This window comes from Balaenoptera musculus, chromosome 18 (genome assembly GCF_009873245.2).
Source record: "Balaenoptera musculus isolate JJ_BM4_2016_0621 chromosome 18, mBalMus1.pri.v3, whole genome shotgun sequence".
Taxonomy (NCBI): domain Eukaryota; kingdom Metazoa; phylum Chordata; class Mammalia; order Artiodactyla; family Balaenopteridae; genus Balaenoptera; species Balaenoptera musculus.
Genome location: NC_045802.1, coordinates 77,722,188 through 77,748,014, shown reverse-complemented (window position 1 = coordinate 77,748,014; position 25,827 = coordinate 77,722,188). Strand labels below are relative to the sequence as shown.

The following is a 25,827-nucleotide window of genomic DNA, read 5'->3' as shown; positions in this document are numbered from 1 at the left end:
AGGAAGAGCCACAACCAAAAACATGGAAACAAAAGCAAAAGGTGATGGGAAGAGAAGGGAAAGAGAAAATATTGTTAAAAAACGGCAACAATGTTCATTTCTCCTTATTTATGGCTGGGTTTTATTTACGAACTTATTAATTAGCACAACCCTTAGAATAAAACTAGATCAACTATTATTTAAACAAACCTAGGTCATGAGTCTGTTTCCAAATTGTTCCTTTTTAAAGCTACTGCTATTAAGCCCTCACTTACGAAATCTTTTACAAATTAAGCCCATGTTCACAAGAAAATTCTAAAGACATCTGACAAGTAACCAATTCTGCTACACATTCGATTAACAAACAGTCTCATTTGAGACACTTGTGAAAGGAACCATTTATGTGTTTATTAATGCGGATATACTGAATGCAAAATACTTTCCAAGGATTTCTGGTGGACTTCTTCAGCTATCTCTTCGCCAGACTCTAAATCACCAGAAGCCATCTTAACAATGGGGGTCTAAACTTACCTTGTCCCACTGCAGTGACTGAGAAAACTTCAGACGGAGAACAGGGTTTCACAGGCCCCTTCCCCCTCGCTCCCCTTTCCCGCCACCCCAGGGCGCTCACCCCCACTCAGCCAGGGGAACGGACATGGCGGGGAGACACGTCTGCTCAAATGCCATCAACCCGGATGCAGGCGCAGGCCCTCCCGCTGCCATGAAGGGAGACGTGAACAGGGAAGGCCCCTGTGTCGAAAGCAGGACGGCAGAAGGAAGCGGGCACAAAACGGGAGAAGGGGCGTGAGCCCGTGAGTGGCCAGGCGGCTGCGAGAGGGGCGTGCAGGCTGGAACGGGCCCACGGAGGGGCCGGAGGACACACACGCTTGACGGGAACCAGGGATGGCTCAGCACAGAAGCCACGGGCTCCGTCCTGTTCCTGCTCCGGGCGAAGTTAAACCCATCCCCAAACCAAAGCGAGAGCGAGCAGGGGGCTGGGCTGCGCTTCCTCGACTACATCCCTACGGCCCCTGGGCAGGAAGTCAGTACTAAAGACGTCTGGGTGATGAAGCCTCCTTGGCATCCAAACGTATACGGAACAGAACTGAGCTTTAGGTGAGATAGATCGTCCCAACTGTTTTGACTGTGCATTTAATATGGACAGAGCTGCTCTGGGGTCAGATGCACCTGACCCCATCTCTGGATTCTTAGGTACTCTACCCGTCCAGCATAAAGGATCCATTTCCCCATCCTACCTGTTCCTGAGAACGTTCAGTTTAAGGTCATCTGTGACTGTATGACCTCTGAGGCCCCGGAGTGGTTAGCCCATAATATCAGTTAAAAACAAAAACCACTGTAGCGTCCAATGCTTTTCTTGCATAGCAGAAGCAGAAACACATAACACAGGCAATGTGATGAGACCTGCACACACCAGGGCCACAGCAGAGCAGGGCCCCGTCTCCTGGATGAGGCAACGCAGCTCACACAAAAGCTCACACAAAGCTCACATCACCTGGTCCGTTCACCTGAGATGGCCCGGTTAAAATTTCATTTCAAACAGTTGAAGTGGAGATGAATAATTTTTTAAAAATCTCAAATTCAAAACCCCAAAACAATGGTCACATATAGCCTATTACCTAAAAACACAATCTCTTATCAAATACAGGAAACTGTAATATCGTAAATGACAAATTAACTGCTCCGTCACCTGCAGGCCCTTCCACTGCTCTCCTGCTCTGCTGACTAGTCACGACAAACAGGCGTCTTCACCAGACGGAGGACGGACCGAAAGTCCTAACATCATGGGTGGGACACGTAAAATACTAGCCATAAAGAAGTTTCTAGATCATCTGCAGATTTAGCCGGGGTTAATCCCGTTGGCCCTGTCCTCATACCTGTAGTCATCTTTAACAAAAGCTCAAGCAGTTGAAAATTCCTCTGTCCACCTTTTCTTTTTCTCCCCATCACTGGTTTACACCAGACATGACACTGAGTTGAACCACCACATTGCAGGTGGTGCCAATGAAGTGAGTTGAGCAATTTGCCAAAAGTCAAGGTGGAAAGGAAACCCAAAAACACAAAATCTAACAGAAACCAGTTTTCAGGCCAGAAGTAATATATGTCATCCAGTTCGAAAGAAAGGGAGGGAGGGGGAGGGAAGCTCAGCCCCTTTTCCCCTGGACAAACCACATCATGACTACATCTGCTGCAACCATCCTGCACTCCACTCTCAAATGCCGGGGAAGTTTCAAAAAAAAAAGAGCCCATCTTTTTAGTGTTCTCACAACAGATTAAAATTTTTTTCACATCAGACATTATGCATAAGATGCAGGTAAACTCAGTGGTACTGAGATCTACCCGATAAACTCACTGGTGTCTACTTCAAAAATTTTTAAGTGCAATCATTTTTTAAAAGGGGGAGAGGGCTAAAGGAACTCTTACCCTAGGCTTATATTTTTGACAACAATTCCAAGAAGCACCCTCCCCAAATTCCACTACCACACCGTAGTTTAAACAGTTTAAACAACTGAGCTGAGCAAGTCCCCCGCTGTCTTCCAACCCGAGAGAGCTTTATAAACTCTGGCAGTGCCCTACACTTCCAGGTTTCCCAGCGGAACCTTCTCTAGAAACCAGTTGCTTTACTGACAGCTCAGACCCCTTCTCTTGACTGAGGGACGCCGGGCCAGGCCCCGGAAGCGCCCTCACCGGGGACCATGCCCACGAGCCTGCCCAGGGCCCACAGCTGTGTCCTTCAAGTCGTGATTTTAAGCAAAACAAGCCACCAGAGCCCCAGCGGGCTCCTACGACACTTACTCGAGTTGAGCGTCTGCCGCGTCTTGGCGCTGGTGCAGTAAGCCTCGATGACCTTCAGAATCTGGGCATCCTCCTCCAGCGCAGCCGTGCCTGCAAGGGACACACGGCCCGTCACAACCCAGAAGTAACACGTACAGTTAACCGGACAAACACAGATCATCAACTCAACCAACGATGGTGACAACTAACAGTCCCTCCTTTTGTTTTCTCGCCAGATAAACGTTCTCCAATATTCACAAGATAGTTATATTCAGAAGGATTTTTATTTTTTTCTAAGTATTTTTTTATCTGCAACATATCTGGCAAAGGGCTAATATCCTAAATATACATATAAGTTGTCTTACTAACCCACAAGAAAGATAGCATCCCCATCCTGAAAATGAAAAAAGGCAAGAAATAGGAACAAACAATTCACAAGAGAACAGTCAGAAAGAAAAAATGTTCCTTCTCACCAAGAAAAGAAGTGAAAATTAAAACTAAATATCATGTCTTCACATGTCAGCCTGACAAAAATCAGAATGCCTGAGAATTCTCAGTGTGGATGCGGATATCGGAACGGAAAAGTTCCCTCCGTCCTCATCTGGGAGGGGGAGCGAAGACAGGTATGACCCCCTGGCGAGGCCGTTTGACCCCACTTACCAAAGGCCTCAAAGCGAGCACCTCCTCCGACCCACAAGTTCCCACCCGAGAGTTAACCCAGGAGGCTCCAGAGCGCTCCCTGAAACTGGGCTCCAGACCCGGCTTCGTCTGCACTCGGAGGCCACGTGCGCGGAGGAGGCAGCCCGCAGAGCAAGGGCACCTAAAGGTCCTGGTACCGGGCGCAGACCCTCACACCCCGCAGAGTCCGTACCATCGTGTGGTTCAACTCTGCTGTCCGTTTTCTAGATTTTTCTGCATCTTCTAAGATATTACTTAGAATATATTTTAAAAGGCTCAACTACTCTAACAAAGAAATGTGGGAAGAACGGAAGACTGAACTATTTGTAAGCTGTATCAGAAAGCCTCCACACCACCTTATGATATCGACACACACAGGCAGGCCGCACGCTCGCTCCTAAGAGTCAGGGTCAGCACAGAAGCTGAGGAGCGACTGAAAAACTGACTTACATTCCACTAGCTGGGACGGGTCGTTTAACAGGTTTCCGTAAGAACAGCACTTAACTAGTCTCGCTCCAGCACACGCCGGGAGCTAAGGCCCACAGGCGGTCCAGGCCGCTCCCCTCTGCCAGCGGGAGGGCGGCCGCACGAGTGACGCTGCCCATCCCGCTGAGACAACCAGACGGCCACCTTCAGACACGGGTCGGCACGCGAAGCGCAGCGCCCGCGCACAGCACAAGGCGCTCGGCGAGCGCTGGGGTGAAGGTCCACCGGGCCTGGCTCAGAGCTGCACACGCGGGGCTGGCGCCCGCCCCCGGCCAGACCCTCTGCACAGGCGGACCCTCCGCACGGGGGTGCTCGGCCTCCCCCGCTCCATCAGGTGTCCCGCAGGTGCGCTCACCATCTGAGGAAGTGACCGAGTGACCGCAGGACAGCAGGACGAGCGGGGCTGCGGCAGGGGACGTCAGGTGGCCCGGGCGGAGGGAGCTCACCCAGGAGCAACCTCCGGGCCATCCCTGCGCCCACTTCCCCAGGGTCACCATGACCCTCGCCAAGGACAGGGGGGGCGGCCCACTTGCAGCCACTGCACCAAGCCGCCTCCCCCGGGGTGACGCCGGCTACTCGGCTCCTGTCTAAAAGCCTTCTTCTGGAAGTGAATCCCCAAAGGCTCCCCAGTGGGTGTGGGCAAAAGGAGCAAAGGTCCAGGAAGTCACAGGGCCCCGTGGCAGTTCTCGGGGCGGGGGGGAGCTCCAGAGGCGGCCCCGCTGCACGGGACAGAGGGCAGGAGGCACAGCCCCCACCCGCCCCCCAGGCAGGGCTTCCCGCAGCGCCAGGCGGGGCTCCAGCCACCAACCCGCAGAACCCCTCCCGCCTGCCACACTGGGACGGGCCGGACGCGGGGAGCGAGCGGGCCAGCGCCGGGTCGCTCTCGCCACATATCCACGCGGGAGGCCGAGGAGCCGGAGCTGCCGTCCACGCCGCCTACGGCATCTCCGGAGTCCTCACTGAGCAAGGGGGCCCCCCGAGCACACGGTCGGTCCCACGGCGGAGACCCGCAGCCGCCGCCCAGGCGGGGTGACCCCGGATCGAGGGGCCCCGCACAGAGGCCCACCCGGGGGAGGCCCACCCGGGGGAGGCCCACCCAGGGGAGGCCGGGCGGGTCCCGCGGACCCGCACCTCCCCTGCTCGCGGGGCCGGTGCTGAGGCGGCCTGTCGCTACCCCACTCCGGCTACGTCCTTTAGAGGGGACCCTCGGCTGGGCCCTGGCTTCCGCATGCGGCCCTGGCAAGCCCGCCGAGAGCCCCGCGTCCTCGCAGCTACTCACTCTTCCTCAGCGCGAACTCCTCGTCCGAAGGCTTCCGCTCAGGCTTGCGCTTGGGGAGCAGCTTTTTCATGGTCTTGGGACTCTTGCTGAGATCCTAGGGAAGCAAAGGGGGAAAGGCTGACAGACCCCGAAGGCAGGAGCTTCCGCCAGTCGGCGAGGAGGGCCGCCGTGAAGGTGTGAAGCAGTGAGCGCTCCGGCGCCGCGGGGCCCCTGCTCCCCTCGGACTCGGATCGCTCTCTGCCAGCTGCTGAGCACCATCTACAGTCAACAGGGCGCAGACCCTGGTAAGAACCCTCGTGTCACCTGGATCCAGTGGCACCGGGACCACAGCCACGCCTGGCTCGGAAAGGCCACCTGGCCGAGGCCCGCACAGGGAGCTGCGCGCTGCTAATTCTGGGGCAGGCCCCCCTGCTGCGGCCAACCAGCGAGAGAGGGGGAACTGAGGCTACTGTGTAAACGCAACTCCTTTAGGAGAGCGTCTGAAGCCTCAAGGGAGAAGAAACGGGACTAAGAGCGGCCCAGGGGCTTGAGGGCAGAGGCGCGCAGGAGACGGAGCCCCGGCCGGCCGGCTGCGGAGCGCTCCCACCACCCAGAGCTACGCTCGCCGCCTCAGGGTCTACCCCTCCCCCACGACACAGCGCCTGAAAACCCCCCCCCGCGAAGGGGAAGCCACTGGAAGACAGAGCAGGCCCAAGCCCAGCGCGGCGGGCAAGGTTTTGACTGTCAAGCGTATCCTGAATTTTCATGTCAGAAAAGGCTAACTTCTGCATCGTTTAAGTTATATAAACCACTGGTGAACCTTACGATGAGAATCCAAGACTCGGAACGTGACTCGTGCTATGGGATGGATCAGACTGAAAAGCAGAGAGAACAGAGCCTGAGTTTTAAAGGTATCTCTTCAAAATCTTCCCCGTGAAAATGAAAATGTAAAGGCTTCTGAAAATGCAGCAGAAATCCGTCCCTGAAGAAATGAACCCAGCGCGTGCCCTGTGGCTCCCCTGAGTCCTGGGGACGGAGGCGAAGCCGGGCACAGCGCCCACTTGGCGGTGCTCCGTCCGGCCTTCCGTCTGTGCCCACTTCCCAGCAGGCGGTCTGCGTGCTCAGCGCCCTGGACGTGCTCACGGCCACACACCCCCACGCCCTCCTCTCCCTCCTCCGCCCCGCGCTCCCCCCCCAGCAGTGAGGGCACCAGGGCTTGCCCACACGCCTGCAACACGGACATCAGCACTCTTCCAGGAGCTGCCAGGGCGAAGAACGCTCCGACCTGGGCGCAGGGACACCCGCCAGGTACACGTCACAGAAACCAAAATTCATTAACAGAAACATAAAGGATTAACTATAACTTAGGCTGTACTCTTCTATAGATCTTAAAACACCTAGGGTTGCCAGCAAGCACGGAGGGGGTGTCTGCTGCAGGGCCTCTGCAAACGCAGCCTCGTGGACACGCAAAGGCTCACACCACGCTCACAGCCAGGCCACGCCCACCACACTCACAGCCACGCCTACGGTAACCGAACTCCACCCACACTCATCATTTCACACAGTCACCAGCTTCCTCAAGGGCAGATATTCCGGGACCCTACTTCTTGAGCCCCTTCCCCTTCTCATCAGGGCAGAGAGGGAACAGCAGACACGTGCAAACACTGTCTGAGTGGAGGAGAGCGGGTCCGCTGTGACCACGCCACGAGGAGCGCTGCCTTCCCCCCCCTTGCCCGTGAACGGAACGTCCTCCGCCTTACACAGGTGACCAGACGCAGGGTGCCCGGGCAAGAGCTCAAGCCTGAAGAGGGTCACCAGGTGTGGCAGAGTGGCACGCACACAGGGAGACCCATCACAACCAAGTTCAAAGCTCTTCCAGCGCGAGGCCGGGAGGCCCAGGCAGAGGCCCAGGCGAAGCCCCCCAGCTCCGCGGCCTCCGGGCAAAGGGAACGGAGGCCACGTGGGCACAGAAGCAGCTCCCCCGTGACGGGCACAGAGAGGGCCGCACCCTGAGGGCCTCCCCAGGGCTCCTGGGATCACAGGCAGGGGTAACAAGAGAATGAGGCGGACCCTTCACGGTTCTGAAGAAGCTGATCGGCTTTATGCCACAGACAGAAACACAGGATGGTCCACACTTCTGAATTCACCGGACTGAAGCGGGGAACGGCCGACGTAACACGCCCAGCCGTCAAGTCGGGGCTCACCTCCTTGTAGCAGAGAGCAGCTGAGGGCCGGAGAGGGGGTGCGGGTCGCAGGCAGCTCAGGCTCCAGGGCTTGGGGGTCTTCGGAGGCTCCAGGGGCCCCCAGTTGATGGTGGTGTGCGGAGTGCCGTGGTGGGAGGGGTGAGGCAGCGTGTGGTAGGCGGGCGTCAGCGGCACGGGCTTGCTGTCCGCGTGCTTGCTGGACGGGGTGATGGAGTGGGAGGGGAGCTGCCCGGGGAACAGGGCGGGAGAGAGCAGAGACACCGTTCAGCGTCAGGAGAAGCTGGAGCAAACACCCCCAGCCCACCAAGGCGCTCCCACTGGGACCGCCCCAGCTTGTGAGCATTGCTCCTGACTCTCCACGTGCTCAGTTTCTGGGCGTCTCGGGTTGAGCGGGGAGCCGCCGTCCCGCGCGCTGCTCTCCAGGCCGCGGCTGAGCTGGGGTCAGGAAGCAGCAAGGCGCTGGGGGTCCAGACCCGGGAATTCCACCCACCACCTTTAACTGCCATGGAGTCACGTTTGCAAAAAGGTATTTCATTTAGTACAGATACCAGAACTGTATGACAGAACGGGCATTCCCTGCACTGAGAATGTGATTATGGGGAGGGAATGATTACCTCCCCAGCGGTATTACTCACTGCCTGGTGATTCAGGGGTGGGCAAAACTAGGGCCTGATCCCTGTTTTTGTTTAAAAAAAAAAAAGAGATGCTCCTGGGACACAGTCAGGCCTATTCCTGTCAGTGGCTGCTTTTGTATTACAAAAGCAAAATATAATTATAACAGAGATCATATTGCCTAAAAACCCCCCAAATATTTACTGTCTTTTTATAGAAAAATTTTGCCAATCCCTGGGATAAAACATTTTCTCAGAAAAATCAGCTTTAATCAAAACAAAGTTATATAAATCTAATTTCTCAGAAGGACCTTATTAATAGGGTTTATATTCCTAGAAAACCCAAAAGTATTCCATCACACTGACAATTAAATAAGAAAATGTTGAATAAAATAAATAACATTCAACATTAGCTAATGACCTCAAATTAGCCGAAAACAATACAGTATGCTTAACAGGAGAAAGAGCTGAGTGGTTCTGGGAGCTGGAAACCTAAGTGAGACCATCATTCAAAAGAACTGAACAATATCTGAAAAACAGGCTTAAAGGGAAGCCCAGGCTCTAGCTGAGGCTGGGTGTCCAAGGACAGAAGCAGTGGACTCTCTGCAGTGACCATACACCTGTCCTGGGTGTGTGTGTGTGTGTGTGTGTGTGTGTGTGTGTGTGTGTTGTGACATGTTATACAACCACTATAAAATAATTTTTTCAAACTAAATAACTCACAAAAGGAGAAAATTACGCAAAACATCCCTTCTAGCAATGTCACAGTAAGTAACATTTGGTTTTATTTCTCCTTGCTTGTAAAAGTCAAGAGAGGTAGCTTTATGCTAAAGTTAGAGTATCATTCAAGCTGGACACAGCAATCACAGGGAGAACACAGACACCCCCAAAGACAGCCTCCGTAAGAAGAGCACACAACACCTGACAAGCCTGCGTGGGGGGGCACAGCGCCCTCCAGACAGCGGGGCCGTAACTCCCTTGCCACTATGTGACAAGAAAAGGAACGAGAGCGGCCAGCGTCCTGATACACAGCACAGTGTTACTTGATGTGACTTTATAAAGGTTAGCCTCAGGCTGTTACAGACAATCTGAGCGAGAAGGCACTTGCCTTACGGACGCACATATGTCCTCGGGATAAATGTAGTCCCGTGAAAGCTAAGCATCTTTAGTATATTTTAAAAGTATGGAAAAAGTATCTTTAGTATTTTTTAAAAGTATGGAAAAGTTATAAATGGTGGAGCCATTCAAAATGAAACATTAGCTGAAGCAAACGAGCAGTTTTAACCCCCAAACTGCTGAGAAATGGCCTGAGACATTGCACCTGTGACGAGCACGCTGTGCCATGGCCACCGTCCCTGAGCTAAAACTTTAACCCCAAGGATGGCAACCACAGGTGGTAGAAAACTCCCAGTAAAGATCGTCACAGTCTGGCAAGGATGGCAAGAAGAACCCACCAGCCAGAAATGCTGTGAGACCCTAGTCATTTGTAAGAAGGGTGCCTGGTTTTTCAATATTACCTGGTAAAGCTGATGAATGTTCAGATGATTCAATACCAGTGTTTCATTAAGCATGAAACACCAGTAAAGAGAAGTTCTAAACACTGACACTTTGGCGCTGATATATTTTGAAATGTTTAAGTATCTAAAAACTTAAAGAGCTATTGAGCTTTTCTAAAAGTAGAAGATACAGATTTCTTACAATCAAAACAATGAGTCAAAAATTACATTCTAATGCCTTCAACATGAATCTGGTCCTTTTCGTCATCGTAAGTAGTCACTGTTTGTTTTTTTGATGAAACATAATAAATACAATTAAAATGCTCAGAAAAGCCCTCTATGGACCAGTGGCTCTCAGGCTTTTGGTTGAAACCAACTTAGGTTACAGGACCCACTCTGAGCAAGGCAGCTTCCTAGCCAGGGGCCATGAACTCTGTGTGTGTGTGTGTGTGTGTGTGTGTGTCTGTCTGTCTATGTGTGTGTGTGTGTGTCTGTCTGTCTGTGTGTGTGTCTGTCCCTGTGTCTGTGTGTGTGTCTGTGTGTCTGTATGTCTCTGTGTGTGTGTGTGTGTGCGCGTGTGTGTGTGTGTGTGTGTGTGTGTGGCCATTCACCATCCACTGGCAATGAGCAAGTGCGTGCAGAGAAACACAACGCGCTTTCCTGACCCAGAGGCTGACTATGCCTTAAAGCCCTTGATCACTTGCCGGCAACCGAACCCAAGGCTGAGCCCGGCGCCTGGCGGCGGGAGAGGGGCGGGGGCCCTTACGGTGTGAGACGGCACAGGGTGAGGCTTGACGGCGGGGTTCCCGGCAGAGGTGACCTTCGTCTGCTTCTGCAGACGGTCCACCCACTCGTGGAGGTCCTGCTGGTCGCTGCAGGACACCAAGATCCGCTCAATCATGCTCCCTGCAGGAGAGGAACGCAGCTGAAGTGGGGAGCAGGCGGGGCCCACACGCACGCACACGCGCCCCCCCGAGGAGGGCCGACAGTGCTGCCGCGTCAGCCCCCGGAAGGCTCGGCAAGGGCCTGCACGCTGAGGGCATCCACACAGTCTGTGCCTATCACCTGATATTTCAAATGCATTTCTATGATTTTCACTGTCCTCAAGCTTTGTGATTGTCATTCCTGTCGTTGGCAGCTTTCCCTAAAAAAGACCCCCCCCCAAAAGAAAAATTAGTGCTTTTCTAGTAAAGAAGATACCATTAATAAAGTAAATATTAAAAGATTTTAGAAATGGCAGAGGAACTGTCTCTGTAAAGCAAAAATGCTCTTTTGTTTGTACCAAACGCATGTATAATACGAACCTCTATCTCAAACAAGAGATCCTAATACTGTAATCAGGAAATGAGCCAGCAAAAAGGTACAGGGCAGCAAACCAGAAAACAAATAAATTTCATCTGATGGGTTACTCTAAACATAAACAGCAGGACACAAAAACATTACACATCATGATAAAAAAATCAGAGTCTACAGTGGCTGTTTTAAATGATGTTCTTTATGCAAAGGAAGCACAGATTTGCCTTAAAGAAATGCAGAGGAAGTTCCACGTCTGAAGGAAGCCGGAGCAAGAGGAACTGTACGGTAGTCGTGCGTGGTCGTCACCAGACAGGAAGTCAAGAGCTGTGCTGAGCGCTGCACAGAATGCAGAAAGCAGCAGCCAACCCATCCGCTCTGACAACAGAGGGCTCGGGGAGGGGAGCGGGGACGTCCACGGAGAGAGGCCAGAAATGGGCCGGAAGGGGAACGCGGTGGCCAAGCAGGTCCTCAGGGAAAGTCTCTCCCTGAGGACTGGGGCCAAGCCGCCCCCCGAGAAGCAGGACTCTCAGTGGGGTGGCAGCGGGAGTCCCGCCCTGCAGGGGGCGCCGGCGATGCCACAGCCCACAGGGCTCCTGATATCTACAGGGGTGACGCCGAGCACCCCACAGGGCACGAGGCGGTCTCCCCACCCCTCCCCTCCCGAGACAGGTCTCATCCAGTCCACGGGCCACCAGGGCTCGGCAGGTGGGACGGCAGGTAGCACTGGCACAGCCGTGGTCAGAGGCAGGCACTGCAGACGCCCTTCCAAGAGTCCTAAGGCACAGGGGTGACCAAGAGCTCTGAGAACTCTACAGGAAACAAAGCTGCAGGGCTGCATTTAACGCAGCAGCAACCCCGGAGGACAGCACGTGCTCACTGTTGCTGGATGTAGTGCTTTTTAACATCCTTCAAAGCCAGAAATGAATACTGACAGTACGTGGGCCGTGGGCCACAGCACTTGGAGAGAAACCCCCCAGGAAACGGTGCACAGGACGGGAGAACAGTGCTCTGCTGGTGGCACGTCAATGCCACCATCCTAGGGGCCTAAGCCTGCCCCAGACGGCAACCTCAGCTCCTGCAGGTCAAAGCAGGGCCCCAACTCAGCCTCTTGGGTGTAAAGCACGAAGCTGGAGAAGGCTGATGGAAAAGGACCAAGGTCATTTAAAGCGGGAGCCGCCAGTTTGGGGGAACCTGCGTAGGTGCTCCCTCAGCCAGACATCAGTCAGCGGCAGGCTTACAAATTAAGAGGTATTATTTTTCTAGGCTTGCGCGTGTACAGCTGCTTTCTCAGTTTTAAAGTGCTCCTTCTGGAGCGTGTGATGCCACTCCTCCTTGGGTGGCACAGCTTTCTGTGCAGGTACAAACAAGCCATGGACACTCTGGACTCAGGACCCACTAGCGCTCTCGTCGGGGACAAAACAAACAATGTGCTACGTATGCAGAAACGCAGCTCAGAGAAAACAAAGGACGATCTCTGTTGAAACAGCATCTGGTGACCAGCCAGGCCTTGAAAAATTGATGGGAAAGGCAGAAGCTTCTGTAACTACACAGAGAGAAGGCAGTAAACCTTGCTAGAAGCTCCTACTAGACAGACAGAAAATGCATAAGGCACTTAATACCACATTTGAAATCAGCGTACAAAAAAAGAAATTTTTTTTCTTTTTTCTTTTTTCCCCTTGCATGTTCTTCTCAAATCAGCTCTCATATTCTCTCAAAGAAAATCAGAAAAATGATTAACAATACAAAGGCTGAATGATCATTCACTACCACGTACACCACCCGACGTGTGCCCACGACTGTCGTGGTGGTGCACTGCCCCCGAACCACCTCGGCCGCGCGTCCTCCTCCAGCTAGCCCGCTGCTGTGCCCACCGTGTACCAGCCACCAGGAAGGAAGCGGGACACGACTTGGTGGCGACGGGCTGGCACCGCACCTCAGCAGTCTGTGTCCTTGGGGGCAGCTCTACAAATTTCAGTTTCCTTCTTTTTTTGCTTTGGATTAACACAAGGATCCTAATTTGCACAATCACATCGAAACGCAGAGACAGGACTTGTGTGTACGTATTTGAATGTAACACTATACATACAACACTACATGCAGCCCACAGATAGATGCATGTAGTACTGAACACAAAACTCAAAACAAGCCTGGAAATGATTCTCAGATCCACAATAAACAATTAAATATAAATTTAAAACGTGTTTTACCTGGTATATAAAACCACTCATCCTAGGACTGGCAGACAACATTAGCAAAATATTTGGGAAGAGCAGAAGATACCGTTCATTCTTTTCCTAATGTAAAAGAGCAAATTCAAATAATTGTTTTAAAAACACACATTTTACAGTTGTGAGAATATTTATATTAGGCCTTATGAACTATTATACCATACTTCCTGTTTAGATATTTCTCTCTACCAAATTTAATTAGCTAAATTAAAGGGAAACAAAATTATGATAAATTCTTAGACTCACAAGTAGCCCACGTAACATCTGTTTATAAAGTCTGATTAAGGAGTTTAGCTCTGCCATTAACTCTTAATTAGTAAAATCTTCTTTCTGTGGTTGAGAGAAAATGGAGGAAAAGAACCTGTAAGCCTTTAGGGGCAGTGGGTGACCAGGTGGGCCCTTCAGGCTGAAGGAGGGTGGGATAAAATGCGGAGATGGATTTAGTCCATTGACAGACCCTGGCACTAACCTAAAATCCAACACGTCAACTCAATGTTTCCATCCACCCCATAAACTTTACCCAATCTACATGAAAGACCTAACAGCACTGTTCATGTATTAAAACTCATTTGCTTCAATAGGTAAGAAAAGCCCCACAAAGACCACAAGCGAAGGACAAAGATTCCCAAGAATCTAAAAGGAGACACAAAGAGAAACGCAGGCAGCACTTCCACGCACCGCCATCGACACACTGCCCACAAAAGTGAAGGAACGCTGGGAAGCCGTGTCCCAGGCAGACGCCTCCCAAACCGGCCACGTGCAGGGGCCCTTGGAAAGCAGTGTTGGGAACGGCGCTCGCGCACTGCGGTACCTCGCTCCCAGCGCACTGAATCAGGACCTGGGACATGTAAATGACGTTGCCCAGGGTCTTAATGTCATCTCCCTCCCAGCTCCGGATGGCTTCCGTCAGGATCTGCAGCTCCAGCTCCTTCCTTTTCCGTACTTCTTGACACTGCGCCTGAGAAGCACAGAACACCGTCAGAAGAAACAGGACTCCTGGAACCTTAGATTTTGGCCCTATTGCTTTGTATCTTACTTCTTAAGACAGATCACCTAGTGAACAATTTGCTTACTTCACAAGTATGGAATCAAGTCAAGAGAGACAAAACACACGACAGCTCTAGAATGAGAAACACTGTTTTAGAAAAATATAGCCATTCCTGCCACTTTTAGAAGAAAAAACGTGGACTGGGCAAGAAAAATATTTTCTGCTTTTACTAGTGAATGCAACAGCGAAGACTGAGAAGAGGGGAAAAAAGAGTAAGTTCCACTGGTGCTGTAAATAAGACACATACTCCAGAAACTCAAGTCAGTAAGACAGCATGACAACCGATAAAAAAGACCCAGCAGCATTCCATTTCACACTCAGCCACGAAAGACACTGTGGGACGAGGTTAACAACGTGCTCTGAGCCACCGTAAGTAGCTACGGCGTCACATGGTGCCTTTTGTAAAATTTAAACAATTATCAGTTCATTTTCCTGCTGGCCACAGTCCAGTAAGCATGAGAGTTTACCAGCCATGGCGTAACCACTATGTATTTATTTTTATTTCATCAGAGTAAATCCAAATTATACTTCACAAGTAATTTTCTGCATTTGTTTGCCATAATAATGTCTGACGGGAAAAAAAACCACAACGTAATATGCTTCATCACTTACTGAAAGGTTTTTGAAGGCAGTCATGGATTTTTGAATATCTTGTCTATCTGGATGATAATCCTTTGAATAGAAGAAGCACACTATTAGCTTTCATCATGAAAAGTTTTTTCTTAGAAAGGCACTCTGTAGACTGGCTCGGACCTTCCCTATACTTTTCAACCTGTAACCCGTCCTATTCTTCGCAGCATTAAAGTGCCATTTCTTAGTCCTTGAGGGGATCATGGGGCAGAGTGATGTGGACTCTGCCCTGGAGAGGGAGGCCGGCACGTGGCCACGCCCATCCCTTACAGGCCTCTGCTGCTCTGGCACCAGAGGGCAGAGGGGAACAGCTGTGAAGCAGACTGGATGGCCTGCCCTTTGGGAAATGGTTCCCTACGGCCTAACCAAGCCAGTAACCTGAACCCAAATTTCTGCCAGGCCCACAGCCTGGTATCTGAACGCAGGATAAATACATATCATTAGTTGATTCTTTTACTAGTATTACTCTGTAACTTATGCACTTAACAACACTGTAAGTACGCGTTCCTGATACGACACCTCAGCGCGCTGAACGTTTTCTAGCGACTGGAAAACCTCCCATCAGCAGCAGCGGGTGGGAGAGGAGCTGAAGGAGCAGGTGCTTTCCGACAGAGCCGGGATAAGGGAAACAAGCTCACGTCTAACAACACCATTCTGAAAATCCCGAGCTACGGGCCGCTGCGTAAACCCCCTCTGCAGGATCTGGCCCGGGAGCCCTCTCCCCGGCGTGGCGGGCGTGGCGCAGACGTGGCGCAGGCGTGGGCGGGGCGGGCAGGCGGTACCTCCATGTGCCTCTCCAGCTCCTTGAGCAGCGCGGGGTACTTGTCCAGGCGCATGAACGGCTTGCTGAGGCCGGTGGTCAGCACGAGAATGCCGGGGCTGCTGGCGCCCTTCATCTCCATGAACTCGCCCAGCTCTTCACTGACCACGCGCAGCACGCGGGGAGGGGAGGAGAGGCCACCGTTAGAGCTCAGAAGGGCTGCGCGCCCGCCCCCCCACCAGGACTGTGAAGAACCATGCGGTGTCCCTGACGGTTCACAGCCCAACACGTGCCGGTTACCTCCCAACACCAGAGGGGAGATCCCCACACGGTTCACGTTCTCGCCCTCAGCCTGAGCAAAACCACGTGTGCATGACACAGAGCACCTGTGGTTCCCCAGCAACCCCATCACGAAAGGCCACCTCAGCGAGTCAATTTCCTGTGGAAGAGTGTGAATGTGAGTGGCCTTCTGAGAGCAAGAACAGGGCCCAGTTACCTGGAACTTCAAGACGGTAAAACGTGTAAGGAGATGCGTCCCGACTACAAGGAACTGAATCGTGGCGCTGACCCTCCGGGTGCTTTAGTCCCTGAAGGCGGCTGCACGATGCAGCACGATACAGTAACTCACATGTACTCAGGCTTTAAACTTTCCAAAGCATTTTCGCATCATCATTTCATTTAACCCTCCCAACGTGTGTGAAGAAAGTTTTCCGCATTTGTAGGTGAGGCCACCAAGTATACACTCAGAAACTAAATTAGCTTTAAAAGCACGTCTTTAATATCGTCCGCCGCCTCTGTCACCCTCACCACTTTCCACCTAACGCTCCAGAGGCAACGCCCTCCTGAGCTGCCCCGCATCGCGCCCTGTGCCGCCCTGGGGGCTCCAGCTCAGGAGGACCCCAGGAAGGCCAGGGGCGCAGCTGTGGGTCAAGCTCTGGCACCCACACATTTGTGGCTCACGTCTGTGACTGAAACTCTGCGCTTCTGTCTCTGCACTGAGGGACAGATGACGTTTATAAAGGGTCCGTGGGAGGAAGCCAGTCTGTGCCCCTCACTGCTGCCGAGACGTGTCCCTCCAGACACCGGGGACGGAGGACACCTGGACTGCAGGCTGTGAGAAGAGGCGGCACCCAGCCACTGGGAGGGTGGGACAACCTCAGGGTCCTGAAGAATCACCGAGCCCATCCCCCCCGGGTGCGGGTCAGCTGAACCCGCCTCGCGCCTCACCTCCACCCCCAGCTGTGCGTGGCCGCCCGCCCAAGCTTCCTAGGGCTGAAAACTGCTGAAACTGCTAGTTCAAAAGCGGTGAATACGAGTCTCCTATGGTACAACCTAGAGTGAGTGACTTTCTGTGGGAGGTGTGACAGCAGAGCTGGTGCTGGCACTGCCCACCTCTTACGCTCAACCCTGCACATCGATTCTGCTGACACATCCAAAGGGGAAGGTATCTGACTCGACTAAACCAACTCAGAAATAAAAGCTTTCAAATATCAGGCTGAAAACAAATTAATCAATCACTGGGAAATCAGCCTTATGTCTCTTAAGCAGTAAGACCTCTCTCGAAGACAGCTCCTGTCTACGCTGGGGCTCGTGACAACGTGGGTGGCCTGAAGTCGGAGCGCCGTCCTGGGCTGCGTAAGAACAGTGACAGCAGAGTTAACAGCACCTGCCCTCTACCTACCTACCTACCTATACATAGTTTTTTTCAAAAATCAACCTTTTAAAAAAATATACATACACATTTAGGAGCTATTATCAAAATCAAAGCAACTTATAAAATGGGAAAATTTTCACAAAGTCCTCGTTATAACAACTCAGCATATACAATACACATTTTTCCCATTTCCATCAGAGGGAAGGCTTCATAATGACTTCCTTCCTGCGAGACAGCCTGCCACAGTGGTGCAATTTAAAATATTTAGCACAGAAGCGGCCCAACTACTTCTAGGGCTCTATGTGCACACGCGCTTTCATAGGCAACACGACCCAACACCTCTGTGCACAACAGAACTCTGTGCTTCCGAAGAACGGCCTTCCCGGAAAACCACAGGGCTGGGCTTCCGAAGCCAGGCAGGCAGTGCTCCGGGACCCTGCTGTGGGTGAGCCTGGCGCTGGCACCGCCGTGCACGGTTCCACGCTCTGCCATCACCCTGCCTTCCCCTCCTTGCAGGGCTCTTCCAAGCCTGACCCTCAGGGCTGCCTCCTGGCCCACCTCCCCAAGCTCGGGCAGAGGAGATGCACAGACAGGAGCGCGCGTCAGGGAGAGGGACAGAGGAGGGGCGACGGCACCGGACACGCACTGTGCATCATTCCTGCCCACGCCACCCCGGGCCTGAGACAGGGGTCATCGTGCACGTCTGCAGACGGGAGCCACTGCCAACAGCAGCCGAGCCCAGGCGGGACCCCCCTACCCACACTCGGCCGCTCCACGTCTTGCGCCCGCCACGCCCGCCCTAGCCCTCACACATTTTCACTCGGAAACGTTCGCCTCTTCAGATCAGCCCACCCATCCCTAACGCGTGAGCAGAGAGAAGTGATGGCTTTATGGAGGAGAAATTTATATTTTACCAGCATTTCTCTGAGTGTTGAACAAACGATCAAGCACAGTCCCATAAAAATGAAGCTTAATGGTACCAACAGTACATTTCGACTCCTTTAAATATAATCCAATTGGGGCCTCTTCTACCACAAGAAAAATCGTCAAAAAGTCTCTTCAGGCCATTTTTGATATTTCAGTATTATACGTGCAGTTTCATAACCATGGTTATGGCAGACAATAATGAATAAAACTAAGCAAATTATCCTCATCACCCACCCAGCCCCCAAAATTCCCTACAACTAAAAATCTATGTGGAATTTTTGCAAAAGCAAAAGTAACTTCTTTTAATATTCACATGACGGGCTTGCAATGCCAGACACGTGCACAGTTAAGGAAACAGAACTTTCTATAAATCTTTATAGATCAATGTAATATTTTCTTAGTTTTAAGAAAAAATTTAGTACTACAATAAAACAAGACAAAACGGCTGGTTACAGCTTTTCTGACAAAACAAAGGCTCTTTCAGCTTAATTTCTACTGATGCCGGCGATCGTTGCACAGCGCACCTCCTCCGTATTTACTGAAATGACACCATGGGCTGCAAGACGGCAACCAGGAGAACACACCGAGAGCCATCAAGTAGCCCAGCAAAAAGCCACAATTAAAGTGCTGGAAAAAACGCAACCCGTGATTCACTCAGAACAGGCAGCCATGAGCCTATGAGGCTACTGTCATATGATAAAGCAAAAGGTACACATCAGTTATAATTCAACAGAACTGGTGTTTCTTTTTTTTGCCATCCAAGGGCAGCTGAACTATTTTTTTTTTTTAAACATCTTTATTGGAGTATAACTGCTTTACAATGGTGTGCGAGTTTCTGCTGTGTAACTAAGTGAATCAGCTATACATATACATATATCCCCATATCCCCTCCCTCTTGAGCCTCCCTCCCACCCTCCCTATCCCACCCCTCTAGGTGGTCACAAAGCACCGAGCTGATCTCCCTGTGCTATGCGCCTGCTTCCCACTAGCTATCTATTTTACATTTGGTAGTGTACGTACGTCCATGCCACCTCTCACTTGGTCCCAGCTTACCCTTCCCCCTCCCCGTGTCCTCAAGTCCATTCTCTACGTCTGCGTCTTTATTCCTGCCCTGCCAACTGGGTTCATCAGTATTGCTTTTTCAGATTCCATATATATGCATTAGCATAAGGTATTTTTCTCCTTCTGACTTACTTCACTCTGTAGGACAGACTCTAGGTCCATCCACCTCATTACAAATAACTCAATTTCATTTCTTTGTATGGCTGAGTAGTATTCCATTGTATATATGTGCCACATCTTCTTTATCCATTCATCTGTCAATGGACACTCAGGTTGCTTCCATGTCCTGGCTATTGTAAATAGTGCTGCAGTGAACATTGTGGTACATGACCCTTTTGAACTATGGTTTTCTCAGGGTATATATCCAGTAGTGGGATTGCTGGGTCATATGGTAATTCTATTTTTAGTTTTTTAAGGAACCTCCACACTGTTCTCCATAGTGGCTCTTATCAATTTACATTCCCACCAACAGTGCAAGAGGGTTCCCTTTTCTCCACACCCTCTCCAACATTTATGGTTTCTAGATTTTTTGATGATGGCCATTCTGACCGGTGTGAGGTGATACCTCATTGTAGTTTTGATTTGCATTTCTCTAATAATTAGTGATGCTGAGCATCTTTTCATGTGCCTCTTGGCCATCTGTATGTCTTCTTTGGTGAAATGTCTCTTTAGGTCTTCTGCCCATTTTTCAATTGGGTTGTTTGTTTTTTTGATATTGAGCTCCATGAGCTGTTTGTATATTTTGGAGATTAATCCTTTGTCCGTTGTTTCATTTGCAAATATTTCCTTCCATCCTGAGGGTTGTCTTTTCGTCTTGTTTACGGTTTCCTTTGCTGTGCAAAAGCTTTTAAGTTTCATTAGGTCCCATTTGTTTATTTTTGTTTTTATTTCCCTTACTCTAGGAGGTGGGTCAAAAAGGATCTCGCTGGCTTTGCAGAGACCACCACCCCGGAACCTCCCGCGCTGCCCAAACATAGTCAACCCTGCCGTGTTCTCTGACATCGCCGTCAACGGCGAGCCCTTGGGCCGCGTCTCCTTCGAGGTAAGGGACCTGGAAACCAAGAAGTGACTGCTCATCCAATCCATAAAGCTATGTTAACAGACTGGAGCTGTTTGCAGACAAAGTTCCAAAGACAGCAGAAAACTTTTGTGCTCTGAGCACTGGGGAGAAAGGCTTTGGTTATAAAGGTTCCTGCTTTCACAGAGTAATTCCGGGATTTATGTGCCAGGATGGTGACTTCACACGCCATAATGACACTGGTGGCAAGTCCATCTATGGGGAGAAATTTGATGATGAGAATTTCCTCCTGAAGCATACGGGTCCTGGCACCTTGTCCATGGCAAATGCTGGCCCCAACACAAACGGTTCCCAGTTTTTCATCTGCACTGCCAAGACTGAGTGATTGGATGGCAAGCATGTGGTCTTTGGCAAGGTGAAAGAGGGCATGAATATTGTGGAAGCCATGGAGCGCTTTGGGTCCAGGAATGGCAAGACCAGCAAGAAGAGCACCATTGCTGACTGTGGACAAATCTAATAATAAATTTGACTTGTGTTTTATCTTAAAAAAAAAAAAAGGATCTTGCTGTGATTTATGTCACAGAGTAGAACTGATGGTTCTGTATATACATTTTCAAGATTCACACTCAGAATTCAAACTAACACAATGTAAGGATCGTAAGACTGCAAATAAGACTTTAAAACTGCAAAACACTATGTTTAAATCAATGCTGAAAAAGTATATTGACATATATACACTAACATGTATAAAATAGATAATAAGAACCTGCTGTATAAAAAAAATTAAATTAAATTTAAAAAGAAAAAAGTATATTTAAGCAAAAAAAGATTAATCTATCCCTAAGTGTGGCGGCTTTAAGACAAACATGGGGAAACGGCAAAGAGGCTACAAGCTAGGGTCCCAGAATGGAACGTGAAGGCCGACAGAGGCCACCAGCCCCCCGTGAGCCTCCTCTCAATCCCCCGACTTATGCCTCAGAAGCGGGCTCTGAGCTGCGGGCGGAGCGGGCGCCGTCGCTGCCCCGGGGCCTCGGGAGGGCACACAGGCCGCGCATCCTGCGGCCGCCACGCTCTCCCACCGTCTCCGGGCTCAGTCCCCGAGCCTGACCTCAGTCCCCCCACCTCCCGCTTCGGGACTCGCCACGTGGAGGAGGGCAGAGGTCCCCACTCAGAACCGCATCTGTATTCTCTCCCTGCTATTCTGGGAAAAAGCTCCACTGAGGTTTCAGCTACGACACAAGCAGTCATTAAAGTGACAGCACAGAAGAGAGGGAAACAGCACACGCTTGCGAGCATTCCCCTTGAACGTCTAAACATGTTAGGAAACTTCAACAGTCTGAACTGCTTTAAATGTCGCCTTCGGCACAGAGCCTCACATCCACCCTCTTTTCATACTTTCAACCCATCCCTAGGGGATCAACCCCTGACCAAAAAGGGGGAAGGAGCGAGCAAAATTAAAAAGGTGTGCAATTTTACCCTAACATTCTATTTGCTGTTTATCTCCCTCGTGGCTGTGTCAGTAATTCCTGAGGAATTTTCAGAGACACAAATGTAATCTCCGCATTTCACCGGTGTGGAAATTCCATTTAACTTGTCATTCCCAGGAGTGGACGCCGGAGCATGTAACTGCATCCATGCTTCACTGTTTAACTAGGAAGGCACATGCTAACACTGCCCACACTCCCAGAAGCGTGAGGAAGAAGAAGACCCGACGGGTTTTTCATCTCTGTGGTCACCGTGTATCCTAATCTCTCTTCTTTCCATCACCGTGTCAAAGACTGCTTGCTTCGCTGCAGGACTGGAAATGCTTTACTACAAATGGAGGTTCAGTATCTAAGCGCACGGAGAAGCAGTGAACACCCAGAGTCTAGATAAGATAATAAAGCAATTCGCACTTGTTGAGGCTTCATCGTGCTCACTCAGTCCTGACAGTTTACATGTTCTGCTTCACGCCTACTGTACCCTATGGCCAGCGCTCTCAGAGAAGAGGGGTGACCTCCTGGGACCCATCTGCTTCAGAGAGGCAGTCAGGGCTCAAACCAGGTCTGACGGACGCAGAGGCCCTGCCACCAGGCCCACACAACCCAGGCACCCTCACAGGGGTGCTACGCTGGAACCTGAGCTCAATCTCAGCGATGCCTGCTTCCCAGCACAGTTTCTAAGCTTTAAACCGAAACACTTAGTAAGCTGACACTAAATATTTAAATCACAAGCACAGTGGCGTTTACCCTGATGCGACTAACACAATTTCTTCATTTATGGTTTAAACAATGATTGAACTGCTATTTATGGCTGAACTGCTGTTTCCAGAAGAAACCATAAATACTTTCTAGAACACTTATTAATACAAACGTGTGCCCTTCTGGGAGCAGAAACAGAGCCTCATCGCCCACTCCATCTGCAGGCCGAGCCCATGGCCCTCGCCGCTGCCCAGGGCGCCCGGCCCTCCTCCAGGACACAGGCACGGCCTTGTCTTACCAAACAAGCAGGAAATCAATCTGTCTGTTGTTTCACTTGTTTCACCGCTGCTTCGGGGTGAAAAGCTAAAGCTAACGGTCTCCAACTTAATGTTTTCCTAAGAAATCCAGGTCTCACTGTAAATGGACATTTAGTCCTACAGCAAATGTACTTCTGTCTCACGTGGTCTGGTGTTTACGCGCTGAGAAACGAGATTCCAGCAGCCCGGACTCAGCCTGCAGCCACATTCCAGAACACTTACCAGCTCCTTCAACCCACTGTCCAAAGGGTCCGAGCTGAAGGGGAGACTTCAAAACACATCCTTTTCTATTATAAAAGCGCTAAGCAGGATTTCAAAGACTTCCAACCAGTACTTCTCAGGCACTAATTTCGAGGGTAATTACAATTATCATCTTTGAATAAACGCGTGAATGTTCACACTGCATTCATTGCACGTAATATCTGACAGAAACAAGCTGCTCCAGGGGGGACCCCATGACGCCCCTCCCCGCTCGGGGAGGCAAGTCCCGGAGACGCACCTGTGCTCCGTAAGGACGCTCACTGCAGACGGGTGGTTGGCACAATACGCAAGGTACAAGGTCTTCATCTGCGGCATCAGGTTTAAAAAGCAGCCTCCGACTCTCTGCTGAGCTTCAGGCATCCTGGAGAGGAGAGGCACAAGGGAGCCATCCTGAGTGCCACAGACAGTAGTGAACGTGGGAACCATGCGGGAGGAGGGCCTGTGCACCACCCCACAGAAACGACACACACAAGTCCCAGACTGTATGTGCTCCAACCACGAGCCAGCGGGGGGAGGGACCTGCCTCGGAAGCCGCTCTGCCATAAAGCAGCCAACCAAGCCCGTCCTTTTCTCCAGCGTCCAGACGCCAGGACCTGTGCGCAAGTCCAGGATTCCTTGGGCAGTGAGAAAAATAATGTCATGAAGCCTTAAACTGTGTGTAAAATAAGGAGAAATATAACATGTGGTTACTTGGTCGGGAAGGTTTTCTACTGAAGGAGCATCAAGACAGGCAGATGAGAAAACACAACAGCCCTCTCTCCCTTTGGGCAAAGGCTGGAGAGAATCGGCGGTAGGCAGAGAGACAAGCATGCCAACAAAACCTACAGGCAATCACCATCATCATCACCATCATCATCATCATCATCACTGACGTGGGGAAAAGACTCGTCCAGATCAGGAGAGGCGCCTTAATAATGGGGGAGGACGGGCCAGCTGTCAACAGCACTTCCATAACGCAGCGGCCTAACCCTGACCGGGCGTGTGCTTCTTATTGCGAGTTTCACTGCTCAGTTCATTGATTCAGCTCTGAAGCCAAAGTAAGCTAGCATCTGCACTTTTAGCAGACTCTTCTCCAGTGTGAACTTAGCCCTAAGTGGGTTTCTAATAGCCTTCAGGGATTAGTCACAGTTCCGTGTATCTGCAGGAGAAACAGTCACCGACTCAACAAATTAACTTCAACCATTCATTCAGGCACCGCGAACAGATTAAAAACAGAGAAAGAGGGAGATTAACCAAGATGGCGGAGTAGAAGGACGTGCTCTCACTCCCTCTTGCGAGAGCACCAGAATCACCACTGGCTGCTGGACAATCATTGACAGGAAGACCCTGGACTTCACCAAGGAGGATACCCCGCGTCCAAGGACAGAGGAGAAGCCACAGTGAGACGGTAGGAGGGGCGCAAACAGAGTAAAATCAAATCCCATAACTGCTGGGTGGGTGACTCACAGACTGGCGAACACTTATACCACAGAATTCCACCCACTGGAGTGAAGGTTCTGAGCCCCACGTCAGGCTTCCCAACCTGGGGGTCCGGCAACGGGAGGAGGAATTCCTAGAGAATCAGACTTTGAAGCCTAGAGAGAATTGATTGCAGGACTTTGACAGGACTGGGGGAAACAGAGACCCCACTCTTGGAGGGCACACACAAAGTAATGTGTGCATCGGGACCCAGGGGAAGGAGCAGTGACCCTGGGGGAGACTGAACCGGACCTACCTGCTGGTGTTGGGGGGTCTCCTGCAGAGGCGAGTGGTGGCTCTGTTTCACCGTGGGGATAAGGACACTGGCAGCAGAGGCTCTGGGAAGTTCTCCTTGGCGTGAGCCCTCCCAGAGTCTGCCATTGACCCCACCAAAGAGCACCGGTAGGCTCCAGTGTTGGGTTGCCTCAGGCAAAACAACCAACAGGGAGGGAACCCAGCCCCACCCATCAACAGTCAAGTGGATTAAGGTTTTACTGAGCTCTGACCGCCACAGCAACAGGGAGGGAACCCAGCCCCACCCATCAACAGTCAAGTGGATTAAGGTTTTACTGAGCTCTGACCGCCACAGCAACAGTCAGCTCTACCCACCACCAGAGCCTCCCATCAAGCCTCTTAGATAGCCTCAACCACCAGAGGGCAGACAACAGAAGCAAGAAAAACTACGATCCTGCAGCCTGTGGACCAAAAACCACAGTTACAGAAAGATAGAGAAGATGAAAAGGCAGAGGGCTATGCACCAGATGAAGGAACAAGAAAAAACCCCAGAAAAACAACTAAATGAAGTGGAGATAGGCAACCTTCCAGAAAAAGAATTCAGAATAATGATAGTGAAGATGATCCAGGACCTCGGAATAAGAATGGAGGCAAAGATTGAGAAGATGCAAGAAATGATTAACAAAGACCTAGAAGAATTAAAGAACAAACAAACAGAGATCACCAATACAATAACTGAAATGAAAACTACACTAGAAGGAATCAATAGCAGAATAACTGAGGCAGAAGAACGGATAAGTGACCTGGAAGACAGAATGGTGGAATTCACTGCTGCAGAACAGACTAAAGAAAAAAGAATGAAAAGAAATGAAGACAGCCTAAGAGACCTCTGGGACAACATTAAACGCAACAACATTCGCATTATAGGGGTCCCAGAAGGAGAAGAGAGAGAGAAAGGACCAGAGAAAATATTTGAAGAGATTATAGTCGAAAACTTCCCTAACATGGGAAAGGAAATAGCCACCCAAGTCCAGGAAGCGCAGAGAGTCCCATACAGAATAAACCCAAGGAGAAACACGCCGAGACACATAGTAATCAAAGTGGCAAAAATTAAAGACAAAGAAAAATTATTGAAAGCAGCAAGGGAAAAACGACAAATAACATACAAGGGAACTCCCATAAGGTTAACAGCTGATTTCTCAGCAGAAACTCTGCAAGCCAGAAGGGAGTGGCATGATATACTTAAAGT

The 25,827-nt window shown here is 50.9% G+C and overlaps 1 protein-coding gene and 1 pseudogene across 10 annotated transcripts in view; one reads left to right on the top strand and one right to left on the bottom strand.

Annotated features, from left to right (window-relative positions):
* Window positions 1-25,827, bottom strand: part of ARHGEF7 (Rho guanine nucleotide exchange factor 7) — a 133,619-nt gene that overhangs the window by 10,735 nt on the left and 97,057 nt on the right. For all 10 annotated transcript variants that reach the window (XM_036831778.1, XM_036831781.1, XM_036831782.1 and 7 more), the window contains 10 exons: window positions 23,125-23,247; window positions 15,490-15,628; window positions 14,690-14,749; window positions 13,841-13,987; window positions 13,009-13,095; window positions 10,571-10,649; window positions 10,272-10,411; window positions 7,399-7,623; window positions 5,216-5,309; window positions 2,794-2,883 (listed from right to left, as the gene is read on the bottom strand). In XM_036831778.1, the coding sequence (XP_036687673.1) occupies window positions 2,794-2,883; window positions 5,216-5,309; window positions 7,399-7,623; window positions 10,272-10,411; window positions 10,571-10,649; window positions 13,009-13,095; window positions 13,841-13,987; window positions 14,690-14,749; window positions 15,490-15,628; window positions 23,125-23,247 (1,184 nt within the window). The remainder of the gene's footprint in view (window positions 1-2,793; window positions 2,884-5,215; window positions 5,310-7,398; window positions 7,624-10,271; window positions 10,412-10,570; window positions 10,650-13,008; window positions 13,096-13,840; window positions 13,988-14,689; window positions 14,750-15,489; window positions 15,629-23,124; window positions 23,248-25,827) is intronic.
* On the top strand, window positions 20,035-20,696 carry LOC118884260 (annotated as a pseudogene).